Source organism: Barbus barbus (assembly GCF_936440315.1).
Source record: "Barbus barbus genome assembly, chromosome: 39".
Lineage (NCBI taxonomy): Eukaryota > Metazoa > Chordata > Actinopteri > Cypriniformes > Cyprinidae > Barbus > Barbus barbus.
In genome coordinates this window covers 246,778-263,031 of record NC_136717.1, presented here as the reverse complement: position 1 = coordinate 263,031, position 16,254 = coordinate 246,778, and the positions used below count along the sequence as shown (strand labels likewise).

General features: G+C 38.6%; 1 protein-coding gene across 1 annotated transcript; it reads right to left on the bottom strand.

The window, feature by feature from the left end:
* Positions 1-170: 170 nt before the first annotated feature.
* On the bottom strand, positions 171-11,833 carry LOC306858645 (uncharacterized protein). Its single transcript, XM_079399264.1, has 3 exons — positions 11,773-11,833; positions 9,862-9,975; positions 171-2,888 (listed from the first exon to the last, which is right to left on the bottom strand). Exons 2-3 carry the CDS (start codon positions 9,941-9,943, stop codon positions 1,771-1,773), a joined length of 1,200 nt encoding a protein of 399 aa, XP_079255390.1. The 5' UTR covers positions 9,944-9,975; positions 11,773-11,833; the 3' UTR covers positions 171-1,770.
* Positions 11,834-16,254: the final 4,421 nt, after the last annotated feature.

Genomic DNA, 16,254 nt, shown 5'->3' with positions numbered 1-16,254 from the left:
TCCTCGCATATACCTTTTCTACACAAAAAAAAAGTCTTAGAAAATTTAAATCAAAATATTATTTTCTCTGAATGAGTAAGATGATTTTCACATAATTTTGAAGCAAAAACTCTAGACTTAAAGATCCAGTTCTCAAAAGCCTTGTGAACAAATGTTCTGTATGTGTTTTATGGCCTTATTTCAGTGACTTTTATTTTAGTTTTTCACTAAGCATGCATAAACATTGGTCTCTCAAAAACACAATCATGTACATACATGCTGCTCACATATTATTGTAGCCCAGTTTGTGCTGATTACAGTGTTATTAGACTTTAGCCATGTATATGTTTATAAGCAACTGACTAAAACAAAAATGTCAGGGCATGTCAAAACTTCTCCAGGCCCCCAAAACACGCTCAGAATCCCAGAGGGTTAAAGACAGGAAAAAATAGGAGGAACTCAAAAGAATGTGTCAGTGATTTGCTGGCGTGCACGAAACCGGGCAATGTATTGAACATGTCTTGGTTGGTCATCATGAGATCTCATGCCATCTTCATTCTCTTCGTCTTCCTCCCTGAAATACAAAATATTAAGAGTAGAACAGTCTTTCTATTAGGAAGATTAAACTGGAATTAAGTAACGTCATTAATACTTCATCTTTTATTTCAAATTCTTACATTTGATCTATAAGTTTAATTACTACAATAACATGGATGTTGTTATCTATAATTTATAAATAATTTACACTGGAAAAAAATACAACTGCATTCAATAATGTTATGAGATTGTTTTAAAGATTTGTTTTGAATATACAAATAAATGATAGGGGGAAATTATACATTTAAACCAAATGAAAACGCCAGTAGGTGACGGCAAGTGAGCGCCTACTGAGTGAGTCATTCATTCAAACGATTCATTCAAACGGCCGATTCATCAGAGGTTTATGCGTGGGCTAACGAAACATTGACTCAAGCGATTCGTTCAAAACACTGAATCAGAATAATTCAGTGTCAAATCAGAATAATACTTGCCTTTTGGTGATTACCAGATTATTGATATCTTAGTCAGGTTACTTATCTGGCGTTAATGTCGAGCCCTAGAGTTTATGTGCCGGGGCTCAGCCACGGATGGCTCCAGCCCAAATTAAACCCTGTAATATAAAATTAGGAAAAAAATGTCAGTGTCCAAATATATATGGACCTAACTGAGTATATATATATGTGTGCGTGTATATACTCAGTTAGGTAATTACATAATTTTGGCTTTGTGTGCCACCAGAATAGACATAAAATGAAACAATCAAGATTAAATTTCATACTTTAATTCAAGTAGAACAAAAATAAAAATGCTAGGAATTACAACCATTTTTATACACAGGGCTCACTTGTAACTGGACAAATAAATACAATAATAAATAAAATGTTCATTTTAATATTTTTGTTGTATCAATATCTGAACATACAGTATATGAAAAGCCTCTTGCTTTTAGGCTGTTTTGATTTATAAGCTGTTTAATGATAACATGTGAGTATGCAGTGCTTCTGTCGCTTGTCTCTGCTGCTTCACTTGTGCAGAAGTATAAGGCCTTATTTTTAGTTTAAAGGAAGTATATTAATCACACTTCAATCAACTTGTTTGTAATAGTAATCATTAAAAAAGAACACAAAAAGGGTCTGGCATTTGCATTACTTTAATATGTAAAGGAGCTTGATATGTATATTTAAGTGTGGTGTTTTTATTAGACTGATCACAATCAAATTGTCTGGCACCAGAGTGAATGTCACACTCTTGTCACTCTGAGGACAATGGCTGTTTATTTGCAGAATGAGTTTGCAAATGTCGTTTCAGGCTTGTGTTATTTTTGAAACTCTTTTCACACCGAGGACACTTGTAAGGCCTCTCTCCAGTGTGAACTCTGATGTGAGTCTTGAGGTTTCCTTTAACTGTGAAGCTCTTTCCACACTGAGGGCAGGTGAAAGGCTTCTCTCCAGTGTGAAATCTTATGTGATTGTCAAAGTTTGCTCTGTGTGAGAAACTCTTTCCACACTGATGACAAATAAAACAATTCTCCCCTGTGTGAATCCTCATGTGTTTATTAAGGTGTGATTTATATCCGAAACTCTTTCCACACTGATCACAATCATATGGTTTCTCTCCAGTGTGAACTCTAATGTGGCCATCAAGTTCTTTCTTCTGTTTGAAACTCTTTCCACACTGAGAGCAGATGAACGGCTTCTCTCCAGAGTGAATTCTCATGTGAATTTTAAGACTTCCTTTTACTGAGAAACCCTTCCCACACAGTTTGCAGATATGAGGTTTCTCTCCGGTATGAACTCTCATGTGGGCTGTAAGGGTTGATTTCTGTGTAAAACTCTTTCCACACTGAGGACATATGAATGGCTTCTCTCCAGCATGGATATTCAAGTGGACTTTAAGGCTTTGTTTTCGATTAAAACCCTTTCCACACTGTTGGCAGGTGAAAGGGCTCTCTCCAGTGTGAACCGTCATGTGAGACCTAAAACCTTCTTTTCGTCTGAAGCTCATCTCACACAGTTTGCAGGAGTAAGGTTTCTCTCCTGTGTGAATTCTCATGTGGGCATTAAGGGTTTTTTTCTGTGTAAAACTCTTGCCGCACTGAGGACACATGAACAAATTATCTTCAGAGTGGATTTTCAAGTGACTTTTAAGGCTTTCTTTTTGACTGAAACTCCTTCCACACTGTAGACAGCTGAAAGGACTCTCTCCAGTGTGAACTCTCATTTGGACTTTAAGGTTTGTAGTTTCTGATTTATAAGTCTGCGAGTAACAAAAAGATTTTTCTCCAGCCATGAGATCATGATATTTCTCCTCCTGATTTGTTTCTTCCATTTCATCCAATTCTTGACTCTCCTCTTTTAGTGCCATCAGGTCTAGAGTGAACAGAAACAAATGAAAGTTAACACCAGTTTAAGGGCACAAAGATAAAAACAGACATGTAAAACATCAAATCCAACAACAAAACAACAAAAGTAGGTAGTCCACCAAAATGCCTATTACCACTGAATATTCTTCCGCTGCGAAGCCACAACATTAAATGAAACCTGGTCACATTTGAAACACTTTTGTGAAATCACCACCAGGTGGCGCAAAGGGTATTGCTCAATAAAGCTGGAATTGTGACATTTTCACTTGTAAATAAAGATAAAATAATTAACCTCTAAATAAATAAAGATACAAGAGTTGCGTTTTTAGCCGATTCTTGAAGATGGCTAAGCTGCTGGGATTGAGTTGGGCAGGAGGGAACATTTAATTTAAAAGTCTGAAGACTTTGTGCCTCTTTGGGATGAACAATAAAGCGCCGTTCACTTGCAGAATGCAAGCTTCTAGAGGCACATAAGTCTAAAGTAATGAATTTAGGTAAAGTGGAGCAGAGCCAGTAGTGGTTTTGTAGGAAAACATTAATGCCTTGAATTTTGGTGGTCTGAGAAAGTCAGCAGATGATCAATCATAACTCCAAGGTTTCTAGCTGTTTTTAAAGGAGTTATGGTTGATGTCCCTAACTGCATGGTGAAATTGAGATGAAACGATGGGTTTTATGGAACCACAAGCAGTTCTGTCTTGGCAAGTTTGAGTTGAAGGTGACGGTCCTTCATCCAGCAAGAAATGTCTGTTAGACAAGCTGAGATGAGAGCAGCTATCGTCGGATCATCAGGATGGAATGAGAGGTAGAGATGAGTGTCATCAGCATAGCAGTGATATGAAAAGCCATGTTTCTGAATGACAGAACCTAGTGATGCAATGTAGATGGAGAAGAGAAGTAGTCCAAGAACTGAGCCTTGAGGCACCCCAGTAGTTAGATGTTGTGACTTGGATCCTCACCTCTCAAGATACCTTGAAGGACCTATCTGAGAGGTAAGACTCAAACCACTGGAGTGTGGTTCCTGAGATGCCCTTTCTCAATAGGGCTGACAGGAGGATCTGGTGGTCAACTGTGTCAAAAGCAGCGGACAGATCCAGCAAGATAAGTGTAGAAGATTTGGAAGCCGCTCTTGCAAGTCTTAGGACTTCAACAACTGAGAGCAAGGCGGTTTCGGTCGAATGTCCACTTCTGAAACCAGACTGGTTGCTGTCGAGGAGGTTGTTCTGTGTGAGAAAGGTTGAACGCAGCTCGTTCAAGTGTTTTTGCAATGAAAGGAAGAAGGGAACCCGGTCTGTAGTTCTCTGAAAGAGATGGGTTAAGGGTGGGTTCCTTAACTAGTGGGGTTATACGAGCCTGTCTAAATGCTGAGGGAAAAACACCAGTGTTAATGATGTGAGCGAGTACAGGTACAACTCCAGGAGAAATGGCTTGAAGGAGATGAGATGGAATAGGACCAAGGATGTGAATGAGTGTATGTTTGCTGGTTAGATGTGTTTGACAGTTTGTGGTGTGGAAAACTGCAGGGCAGAAGGGGGCAGACAGTGTCTAAACAAGATGTAAGAGTGGAGCAGAAAGGACCAGTAGCACTGTTAGCATCAAGAGATGACAACTGTTTAGGGGGAGGAAGTGAAGATGAAACCATAGCAGATAGCCGGGAGGGTGAGAGTGAGTGTAGGTTACGTCGAAACATGACATGTGGAGGGGTATGTGTTGTGTCAGGAACCATGTTGAGGTTAAGAGTGAGGAGGAAGTGATCCGAGGTGTGCAGTGGAGTAACCAGCACATGATCAGTGGAGCAGTGTCGTGTGTAAATAAGGTCCAGTTGGTTGCCTGATTTGTGAGTAGCCGTAGTTAACACTCTCTTGAGATCAAAAGAGGCAAGCAGAGTGTGGAAGTCTGCAGCCTGAGGTTTATCTAGGTGGATGTTGAAGTCTCCAAGCATAACTAAGAGAGTACCATCCTCAAGGATGTTTGAGAGCAGCAAATCTAATTCTTCCACAAAGTTACCTTGTGGTCCTGGGGGTTGATAAATAACTACAAAATGGATTTTAAAAGGGTGGGTAAGCTTTTAAGGCATTTTTGCCTCACTGAAGGTGTTGGTTTTTTCTGAGTGACATACACAAAAATAATGACTTGAAGACTGTAGCAAGGAGAGTAAAAAGGTTTGCATTAAGTAGTAATGTAGTAAAAGGCAGATATTAAAAGGTGAAATTCAGTAAAAATCTTATTGATGATGTATATTTTGTACAGGCAAGCAGATGAAGCTAGAATATAAACACAATGTGCAATGTTTCACATTAAATGGATTCCCATAGAAAACCATTAGAAGGAAAACACTGAACCGTTAAGCAGATTGCATTCATATTCCAGCCTCATCTGCTTGCCTGTGTAAACTATGCATCATTAATATGGTGATTACTGAATTTGATCTTTTAATATTACTGTTTTAAATATATTAAGGCACTTTAAGTGTTTTTACAATGTTTTGTCGCACTGTTTAATAATTGAAATATTGCCGCGGGTGCTTAATATGCTTGCATTTTGTTCAGAAATACCTTTGTTTTATTCTTTTGAGAGGTGATCTAAATATTTGTGTTTGTGAAACAGATGAAAAATTGACAGGCTTGTGCTGCAGCTCTATGGATGTTTTGCCCTCCAAGTCTTCGAGCCGCTCACGTGACTGAAAGCTATGAATAGCTAATAAAAATTTAAGAACAATTTGTGTGCTCAGGAGAATTTTTTGTGTGCTGTACATGAATTAAATTTTGTGTTGATATTAAGTAATCAAAAGTTTCATAAATTTTTATTCAGATGGACATAGAAACATTTACTGTGTGATAAACAATTAGCAATCAAACCGCTGAGTATCTGAAATTAGTGCGGGTTCTCCAGTAAAGTGCAGATGTAATGAGTAAGTAGGGATGCATTTCATACGAATGAAAATTCTTCACTGAAGATGAAACCGAACAAAATGAAACACTGGGCCAAAGGCCGAATCCCTAACACGTTTTTTGCATAATTTTCCTCATGTACAGTATTTGGCCAATTTTTTGTTAAAACAGGCCATTTTGAGATCACCTACTTGAATCAGGCATGTGATTGGCTAAATATAAAGGAGGAGGAAAACTGGACACTTTGAGCAGTAAATCAGTATATTATTATGATTTCTGAAGATCATGTGACACTGAAGACTGGAGTAATGATGCTGAAAATACAGCTCTGATCAAAGCAATCAATTACATTATACTATATATTCACATACAAAAGTTATTTAAAATTGTAATAATTTCACAATATTACTGTTTTTTGTATTTTTTTACTGTACAAATAAATGCAGCCTTGCTGAGCAGAAGATAATTCTTTTAAAACAGATCCCAATTTGAACACTATGTTATAATATGTATTTATAGAGCTGTTTTCATTATTATTGTCTTGCTATTTTATTTTATTTTACAGTACAACAGAAAAATTACAATACTAACATTTATTAATATTGATGGAGTTCTTTTATTTTGGCGGAAACCCACAAGCAGTCCTCAGTGCTTCTTTTTGTTGAATGTTTCTCATTATGAATTTGAGATGATGTTTGTAGATCGTCACATCCACGCCTTGTAGAAATGTTTCTGAGCAGCTGACAAGTAACAGTTTCAGCACAGATTTACTCCGCACTTTGAACCCTGGCTAACAAGCAGAGAGCGCCGCGATTTCGTGCAGCGCTGTTTGAATACATGCAATTTGTGCATGAATTATATATATAAAATATAACATTCTACAGTTTATTTTTTTAAGTGTTTAAGTCCATTTCAACACCCACCCTTCCTCTTCTCATCGGAGACATGTGATGCAGTGCAAAGCAGTCTCTCGCTGTCGGTGCTTGTAATGATCTCGGACAGTTTTTAACGCATCCACACTGTCCATATTGCTGCATTATAAAAAGTGTGTGCACCTCATTCTATGCTGGTAGAATGTGAACACACACACACACACACACACACACAGCAGTGAACACACACACACACACACAGCAGTGAACACACACACACACACACACACAGCAGTGAACACACACACACACACACACAGCAGTGAACACACACACACACACACACACAGCAGTGAACACACACACACACACACACACACAGCAGTGAACACACACACACACACACACACACACCGTGAACACACACACACAGCAGTGAACACACACACACACACACACACAGCAGTGAACACACACACACAGCAGTGAACACACACACACACACACACACACAGCAGTGAACACACACACACACACACAGCAGTGAACACACACACACACACACACACACACACCGTGAACACACACCCGGAGCAGTGGGCAGCATTTATGCTGCAGCGCCCGGGGAGCAGTTGGGGGTTCGGTGTCTTGCTCAAGGGCACCTCAGTCGTGGTATTGAGGGTGGAGAGAGCGCTGGACATTCACTCCCCCCACCTACAATCCCTGCCGGCCCGAGACTCGAACCCACAACCTTTGGATTACTCTCTAACCATTAGGCCACGACTTTAATGTACGTTATGCATTATAACAAAAGCCTGCAGAGGCCGTCAACAGCCTGATGATTGTTTTACAGTTTACTGCGTGATATATTAATACTGATGAAACAACATTTAATTCAAATGTCTACTTGGTGTCCACGCTTTACAGTAATGCTACAGCCACTGTAATTTCTTGAATATGTGGACATCAAAAATCTGAAATGTCACAATGCGCTGCTATGGTTGCGTCTTGCTTCGGATTTGACTGATAGACTGGTGTTTGAACATCACAAGTCTACCATTGTAACATGTTTACATCTAAGAAAGTCTTACTATAACTAATAATTCTAGATAAACCGGTATAATAATGCATTTCATGGATTCTCATCCGTGGAATGCGCCACTTCTGGTTTTTTTGCCGGGTATCTGACATGAGCAAAATGTAATCGAGGATTTTTTTAAATTGAGAGCTTGAATTGAATCCAGGAATCATGACAGCCCTATTTACAACTGTTTTCATTTGTACAGCAACAATACTACGAGTGATCTCAAATGTATATCGATAGTTTACTAGTTAAAAAGCACATTATTTAGTATGAAAGTACACTTTGAAGTATACTAACTAGTTTAGTAATACGTAAAAACATACTTGTAGTTCACTATTTGTATATAATTTGCACTAAGCATACTACTATGTTGCAGCACGTTTAACTGTACTTTAAGTATTTAAAGTAAACTTCACATTCACGTTCACATTAGGTGTGGGAATCTTTAGGCACTTCACGAGCCGATCCAGTTCTGAGTGTCATGATCTGATTACAAAAAGATTCTTGATTTGTTTTGTTTTTTATTAATTAGACTTAAAAAAAATTAAATCGTGATGCATTGATTTATCTCCCACCCCTAATTAACATTCAACCAAACTATTTTTTTTTTTAATCAACATTTTCAAACAAATCTACTGTATAGGAAGACAAAACATAACAATGACTTATCCCATTAAATGTATACAGTGTTTAATATGTGTCCCTGCAGCACAAAACCAGTCTTAAGTCGCTGGGGTGTATCTGCAGCAATAGCCAACAATACATTGTATGAGTCAAAATTATACATTTCTCTTTTATGACAAAAATCATTAGGATATTAAGATCATGCTCCATGAAGATATTTTGTAAATTTCCTACTGTAAATATATCAAAACTTCATTTTTGATTAGTAATATGCATTGCTAAGAACTTCATTTGAACAACTTTAAAGGAGATTTTCTCAATATTTAGATTTTTTTGCTCCCTCAGGTTCCAGATTTTCTAACAGTTGTATCTCAGACTAATATTGTCCTATCATAACAAACCATACATCAATGGAAATATTACTTATTCAGCTTCAGATGATGTAGAAATCTCAATTTCGAAAAATTTACACAAACTATACTGACAGAAAAGTCCAAGTGTATTTGGACTACACTTGTACTCAATCGTTTGATCGAAAAAGTAAAATTAATTATTTAAAGTGTTCTTTTTATTGACAGAATTCAGAGAAACTCCTGCATGACCCATATATGACCCTTTGCACATAATATATGACCCTGGAGCACAAAACAAAAAAAAGTATATTTCTGAGAAGTATATAAAGCTTTTTTATTTTCAGTTTAGAAGTATGCTAATACAGTGCTTCGCACAGGATTTTGTGAGACTTGTCACATGTTAATTAGCATATTTATGACGTCAGGTTTGCATTAAGACAAGTCTTGGCACTTCGGATGTGTTCTACTCTATTAACCGTCACATACTGTACTACAACTGAATGCCCAATACAGCTGTTCACATTTACTTTAATTCTGTTGTCATACATAAAACAGACCCATTAATACATTAACCAGGAGTCACTCACTTTACTCCTTAAATCCTGATTTATAATCTCAACATCGTCTGATAAAATCAACATGAATCTACACTAAAGATCGATTATATGCAGTGGTTTTGGATATATTACTTTTTTGCCTCATAAAGCGCACTGCCTGCGTCTGAGAAACAAACTATGTGCATATTAACAGACAAAATGATTACAACACTAGTATATCAGCAGCTGAAAATGGTTTGAAGTCAGTTATTTCTATCTTCTGCTGGAGTGTGTCAGTAGGAAATATCAGTTTACATTTCCAAACATTCATTTAGCCATTAATTGTAATAATCCAGTGAGATTTTAGTGCTCCACACAGAGACCTGATCTAAACACAAAGGATGCTCACACCAAACGTTGATTTAGTTTAGTTAATAGAAAATTGATTTATGGCATTATAATTGACAGCATCCTCATTTTACCACATTTTTACAGAAGTGCCTAAAACTGTTAACAGTACTGTAGCTTTGCAGGAGCTTTCTTGAAGCGTTCTTCTGGATTTAGTTTGCATGTAGTAACAGAGAGATTGATGACTGAAGACAGACTTTGAGGATGAAACTGACCTGTTTGTTGTGTCTCAGTATCTTCTTGTTTGAAATCTTCTTCAATCTTCAGGTCTTCTCTCTCCTCTTTAATAAACGCCATCTTTATAACCGTGTGCTTCAGCAGGAGTTTTTCTGTGTGTTTAAAATGAGAATAATTAACAGACAGATCTCAATCAGCTCCCTAGTTCAGTAGTCAGCTCCCTAGTTCAGTAGTCAGCGCACTAGTTCAGTAGTCAGCGCACTAGTCCAGCAGTCAGCTCCCTAGTTCAGTAGACAGCTCACTAGTTCAGTAGACAGCTCACTAGTTCAGGAGTCAGCGCACTAGTTCAGCAGTCAGCTCCCTAGTCCAGCAGTCAGCTCCCTAGTTCAGTAGTCAGCTCCCTAGTTCAGTAGTCAGCGCACTAGTTCAGTAGTCAGCGCACTAGTTTAGTAGTCAGAGCACTAGTTTAGTAGTCAGAGCACTAGTTCAGTAGTCAGCTCCCTAGTTCAGTAGTCAGCGCACTAGTTCAGTAGTCAGCGCACTAGTTTAGTAGTCAGAGCACTAGTTCAGTAGTCAGCTCCCTAGTTCAGTAGTCAGCTCCCTAGTTCAGTAGTCAGCTCCCTAGTTCAGTAGTCAGCGCACTAGTTCAGTAGTCAGCGCACTAGTTCAGTAGTCAGCGCACTGGTTCAGTAGTCAGCGCACTAGTTTAGTAGTCAGCGCACTGGTTCAGTAGTCAGCTCCCTAGTTTAGTAGTCAGAGCACTAGTTCAGTAGTCAGCTCCCTAGTTCAGTAGTCAGCGCACTGGTTCAGTAGTCAGCGCACTAGTTCAGTAGTCAGCGCACTAGTTTAGTAGTCAGTGCACTAGTTTAGTAGTCAGTGCACTAGTTCAGTAGTCAGCGCACTAGTTCAGTAGTCAGTGCACTAGTTCAGTAGTCAGTGCACTAGTTCAGTAGTCAGTGCACTAATAAGGGAGTCAGCTCCCTAGTCCAGTAGTCAGCGCACTAGTTCAGTAGTCAGCGCACTAGTTCAGTAGTCAGCGCACTAGTTCAGTAGTCAGCGCACTAGTTCAGTAGTCAGTGCACTAATAAGGGAGTCAGCGCACTAGTTCAGTAGTCAGCGCACTAGTTCAGTAGTCAGCGCACTAGTTCAGTAGTCAGCGCACTAGTTCAGTAGTCAGCGCACTAGTAAGGAAGTCAGTAGTTAAACACCTGATTAGACAGAAACAGTGTAAACTAGCACATATCTAATAAAAGAACACAGATGTGATATGTATTGTTTGTCTGTATTGATTTGTAGATTATGGTTAGTAGCAGTGTGAGTGCATTTGTAGTGATTTCAGATGTTTGTGTTGTATTTACACTGATGTACTGACGATTAGCAGCTTCAGCATCAATTTACAGCGCAGGGGGCGGCGCTTCAGCTTCTACAGAGCTTCTGATTGGACAGAAAGTTTGATGAGCTGCTGAAATGCAGAGTGACGTCATCAAAATCTCTGATTCATATTGACAGAAGAGAGAGATTTGAATGCTTATATCTTATAAACGCTAATTTTGTCATTGTTTTGAAGCACACTAGCTTATACATACTAGACCTTAAAGCTAACATATGCATACTAAAGGCCAAAAAACAGTTTCGATTTCATGCGGACTCCAATCCCATAGACCCCCGAGGTAATATAAATATACAGATAATATACAATATCAATAAGGACCAATAGAAAAGCATTAAACAAGCCTATTATCATACACAGCTTCACTTGGACAGCTCTTTTCTGCATCTTTCTGTGTAAATGTGTTTAAATCAATCAAACCGTGTGTTTATGAGCTGCTTCACTATGAGACTCAGCTTGTTCATTAACGCTATTAGATACAACACAATATTACACTCGAAGATAACTCGTTTAATAGTTGACTATAAATCAAACAGGCTGTACATGATTAAAAACACACCTTTCTTCAGCAGAATCACAGATGCAGGCGCGCGGCGCAGACCTGTGACGTCATGACGCCACGCCAAAATAAAAGTCCCGCTCGAAATAATGAGTTTACACACAGAAAACATCTTCAAGTGATTAAGAATTAATCCACAGAATAAATAGATTTACAAACATGATTTTACTCCTCACAATAGCCCTCTGTGGAATAACAGATGCATTGTGAAAAGTAACAAATTCATCTTCTATAAGAAATGTTTTGGTCTTTTATCTGATTATCTCTTTTATATGAGCAATTTTTGTATAATAAAAAAGAATATAGTTCACTGAAGGCAAAAATATGACACCATATTCAGTTGTTAGTCCTCGTCTGTTCTGTTTGCTCTGGGGTAGCATTCACGGCTTTGCAAAAGAACACTAGATTCATTTTTAACTTAATAATAATAATAATAGCTCTGTTAGTTCATGTTAAATAATGCATTAACAAATGACACTTTAAAAATTGTTGCTTTGTAAAGTGTTACCAAAAACTCTATTGCCTTAAAAAAGTAAAATAAAATGAAATAATGCAAGCCACTGGACAACATTACTTAGGCTATATATAAAACACGGATAAATAGAACGGAATAGAAGGAAATGATTTTGATCAAATATGCAATAACTGATCTGATACTCATTGATACAGCCTAAACAGGCCAAGACTAAATGGACCGATTTAATGGAGAAATACAAGGTAAGAATGTGTTTGAGTCTTGCTGAAAAGCTGCAAAAGAAGAAGAGAGGGCTGAGCGTTACCTTGCTCTCTTTGAGAAACTTTCAATAAATTGTAATAAAAGTTCATTAAAAAGTATATTTTGGTTTGAAGAAGTTCTATAGCTCAATGATACACGTAGCCTTGGCATGTGGCTTTCAACACGACCTGGTGGTTCAGTCAGTGACAACAGGTCAGTTAGGGTCAAGATCAATCCACCATGTTTATTCACTAAACTTCAATGACATTGAAAATGCAACTGTCACTATATTTATCAGAATTAAGTAAAGACACTGATGTAATGTTATAACTATGTAGACCTACTGACCAGCCACAGGTTGTCTGTATGGGGTGATTATGGTGACAGGACGTTGCAGACATGGATAGCCCCCATCTCCAAGAAGGAAGCACTCTTTTGGTGGATAAAGGGACTCCTTATACATTGGACATCTTCGAAGGACCAGAGCATCATGGACGGATCCTGGGGTGCCTACATAAATGTCGAGGAATTTCCCTGTACTGTCCCAGATGCCCTGGAGTATAATTGATGGAAACAGCTTTCTGTTGATACAGCACTGTTTCTGTTGTCGAATCCTAATATGGCACCAGCAGCTTTCTTGAAGGCATTGTGCCCTGCCATACAGACGAAGCCTCTTCCAAGCTCCTCTTTCTCCTGTGGCCCAGGGAACGTTTCTCAGTCACATTATGCTCAACCTGCATACTGTGGATGTAGGCACTGCAAATGTTTGTGAGCTGACACGGTAAGATGCTCCACATGCCAGCCCAGTCCAGTAGAACGAGCACCTCAATCTCATGACCTTTTATTCTTGGCAGCACCCGACTCAACAGCCCAGTTGTTGACCTGCGGTGTCTCAATGAAGCCACCGTGTCCTCTTCAGAAAAATAAAGAGAAATTGATAGTATTGATGCATAATTTTGAATGTGTTCTTTTTTTCCTGGAAATAAAATGGTAATGTTTAATGACCACCCTTTAAATATGAAATGTATCTTTATTGTTTTCACAGTTTCAAAAAATAAATCTATGGTTTTCAATGCTTTACTTCTCTGTTTTTCACTTGAAAGAGTAACACTTCACAACGGGTATCCTATATCGGGGTTTCTGCGTTTATTGAAGGCTAATAATTCAATCTGTAAAATGTGAATAATAAACAAAAAAAGAATACTGTCTTACTAAAAATATTTATTTGTTTACTTGCATGTCATGTGATGAGTACCTAAGATCAGAGAACTGGAAATATGCAAATATGTTGATCAATTATTGAAATATTAAACTAAACTCTAAGACTTCAAATAATTTACATCAGGGGGTTCGGCTGCCATCTACTGGGCATGTGGCCACTGTAGTACTTATTGTTTTTGTTATTCCATATATTTGTGGGGACATATCAAACAATTCGGTGAATAAACTAGGCATTAAATTAAGTGACAAGTTTGCTTACTGAGGCAACGCCTCCCGGCTCGAGCGTCTCTGACGGGCAACATGCCTTATATTTTTCGCCTCCTCTGCTTCCAAAAACAGCTTTCCTGCCAGAATGGCAACAGCTACCACTTCCCTATTGTAATGCATTTAAGCCTTTTTATTTTAATTCAAGCTATTATTTCAGCTTTTAGGGAATCAAATCGTAAGGATTCGTTATTGACTTGATTAATTGATATTAATCAAAACGTCTCATTAATACTTTATCAACGGTCGACCAGCGAGCGTTAAAATCAGTTGGCTGCATCCCAGGCTGCAGATTGGCTGCTGAAGTCGTCGTTGCGTGATGTCACTGGGGAAACCTTAACGTGATTGGTTGGTTTCCTGGTGATGCAAGAGTGGCGACGCTTTGAAATTCTTCAGAGTTCTTGGCTTCAGGTGTTAGAGTTTCTTTGTTCAGGACTTTGATGAAGTGGTTTGGGTCTGGGTGATCAGCCGGGTGTTAGTCGGTGAGCGCTTCGCAGCGCGATCAGGGATGAAGCCAAAGTTTTCAAGCAGTGTCCAAAACCCCAAAAACTAGCAGAGCTGGGGATCCGTTTCTAGCGGGCTGATTTCAGTATAGAGGCTTCTCCCAATCAGATTCTTCCTGTGGGGCCGAGGCCCGCCCGCACGGCTTCTTTCCGTGCATACATTATCTGCTTAGTTATTTTGTCACATGAAGGAAATATCGAAAGCAGATTTCTATACGTGTTGTAATCATACGTTATGATGCTAAAAGTTAACTTTCATGCACACCAACTTCTTGCCAATGAAATCGGCTTTCGTTCAACATCAAACATTAGGTATTTGGCATTCATGAAGCACATACCTTAATTTGATATACTACATGGTTAAGGCATCGATGAAAACATCCTACATTCTAAATAATCACAGCAAGCATATGAAACTAAGCCCTAGTGACCTGTTTACAGGGTAAGATTATACATCATTACAAAACTACCATAGGTTCCAATACAACACAAGCTTATAAATGACATCAAATACAACCTGAATATATATTATCTTTGATTATTCTGCTTTAAATAGCAGCAGCAATTATTATTTGTCCTTTTGGAATACTTTATAAAGGTTTGATTTGTTCTGCCAAAGAGAAGAAAAGGTGCGTTTCTTGGCGTGCTGGAGAGAGACGGGAGGTTATGAGAATGTCACTTTGGGTGTGTCTCTGTAAAACTTCAACGCTCAGTCTCGTCGTAAAACCGTCTGCCCCTTGTTGATAAAATCATTGAATTACACGTTAAGCGGTCAGTGTCAGACCTCGGTTGTGTGTGTTGTGTTTCCGTGCCCATATTTGGTTTGTTTCCTGTCCTTGTCTGATGTGATTATTAGTTAAGGCTTGTCCAGCCGTGTTCGTCTCATTATCTATGATTTACCTGTGTATTTATAGTCCTGTCTGTTCAGTGTAATGTGGGCTGGTCTACTCGTTACCCCTCGGTGTTTCTTGTCTGTGAGTTTGCCTTGTCCTGCCTTCAGTAAAGTCTATTGTTTGAGTGTACGTCCTGGTCTTAAGTGGCCAAACACACACAAAATTACGCAAAAATGGCCGTCCTGGCGAGTATCCAGGTTTTTTCTTAAGTAAATGTGAACAGTTAAAAAAAAAACAGTTATGTTTACACAAATGCAGCGGTCTGTGCGACGGACATGGGCGGATACATGGGAAAGTGTGGAGTGAATGCGTCATCTGTGTCAGTGTGTTATGATTGGCCCGGAGTAGAGTCTTACGTCAGCGCGTTCTGAACTCGTACGTGCTCATACCGGTAATTTTCCTTCTGCGTTCACACACAGCAGAATTCCGGCAATTTACTGGTAATGTTACAACTTCTCATACCGGTAAATTGCCAGAACGAATTTGCCGGTATTTTTGAAAAGGTCCTGTTCACACATGATCTCTTTACGGCAATTTACCGGTAATTTTCCGGAAAAGTCTGTATGTGTGAAAGGGCTTACTGAGTCATTTATTGAACGGATTCATTCGAAACACTGAATCATTCAGGAACAAAACGCTGCCAGTGTTACTTGGAGAATGTGCTAATACTGTACTTCTGCAGAGATCCTTGATTGGAACTATTTTGTTGGTGGAACAGATCAAAATATTAAATATTGTGTCTAAATTGTAAGTAACTTAACTACTAGACTAACTAACTTGAATTGTTAATGAACTAAAATCAATGTAACATTAGCAATCGTGAGAATTAGTGAAATAGCTCCCTTGGTGTGTTACTATATCATGTTTTAAATAACTACATATTTAT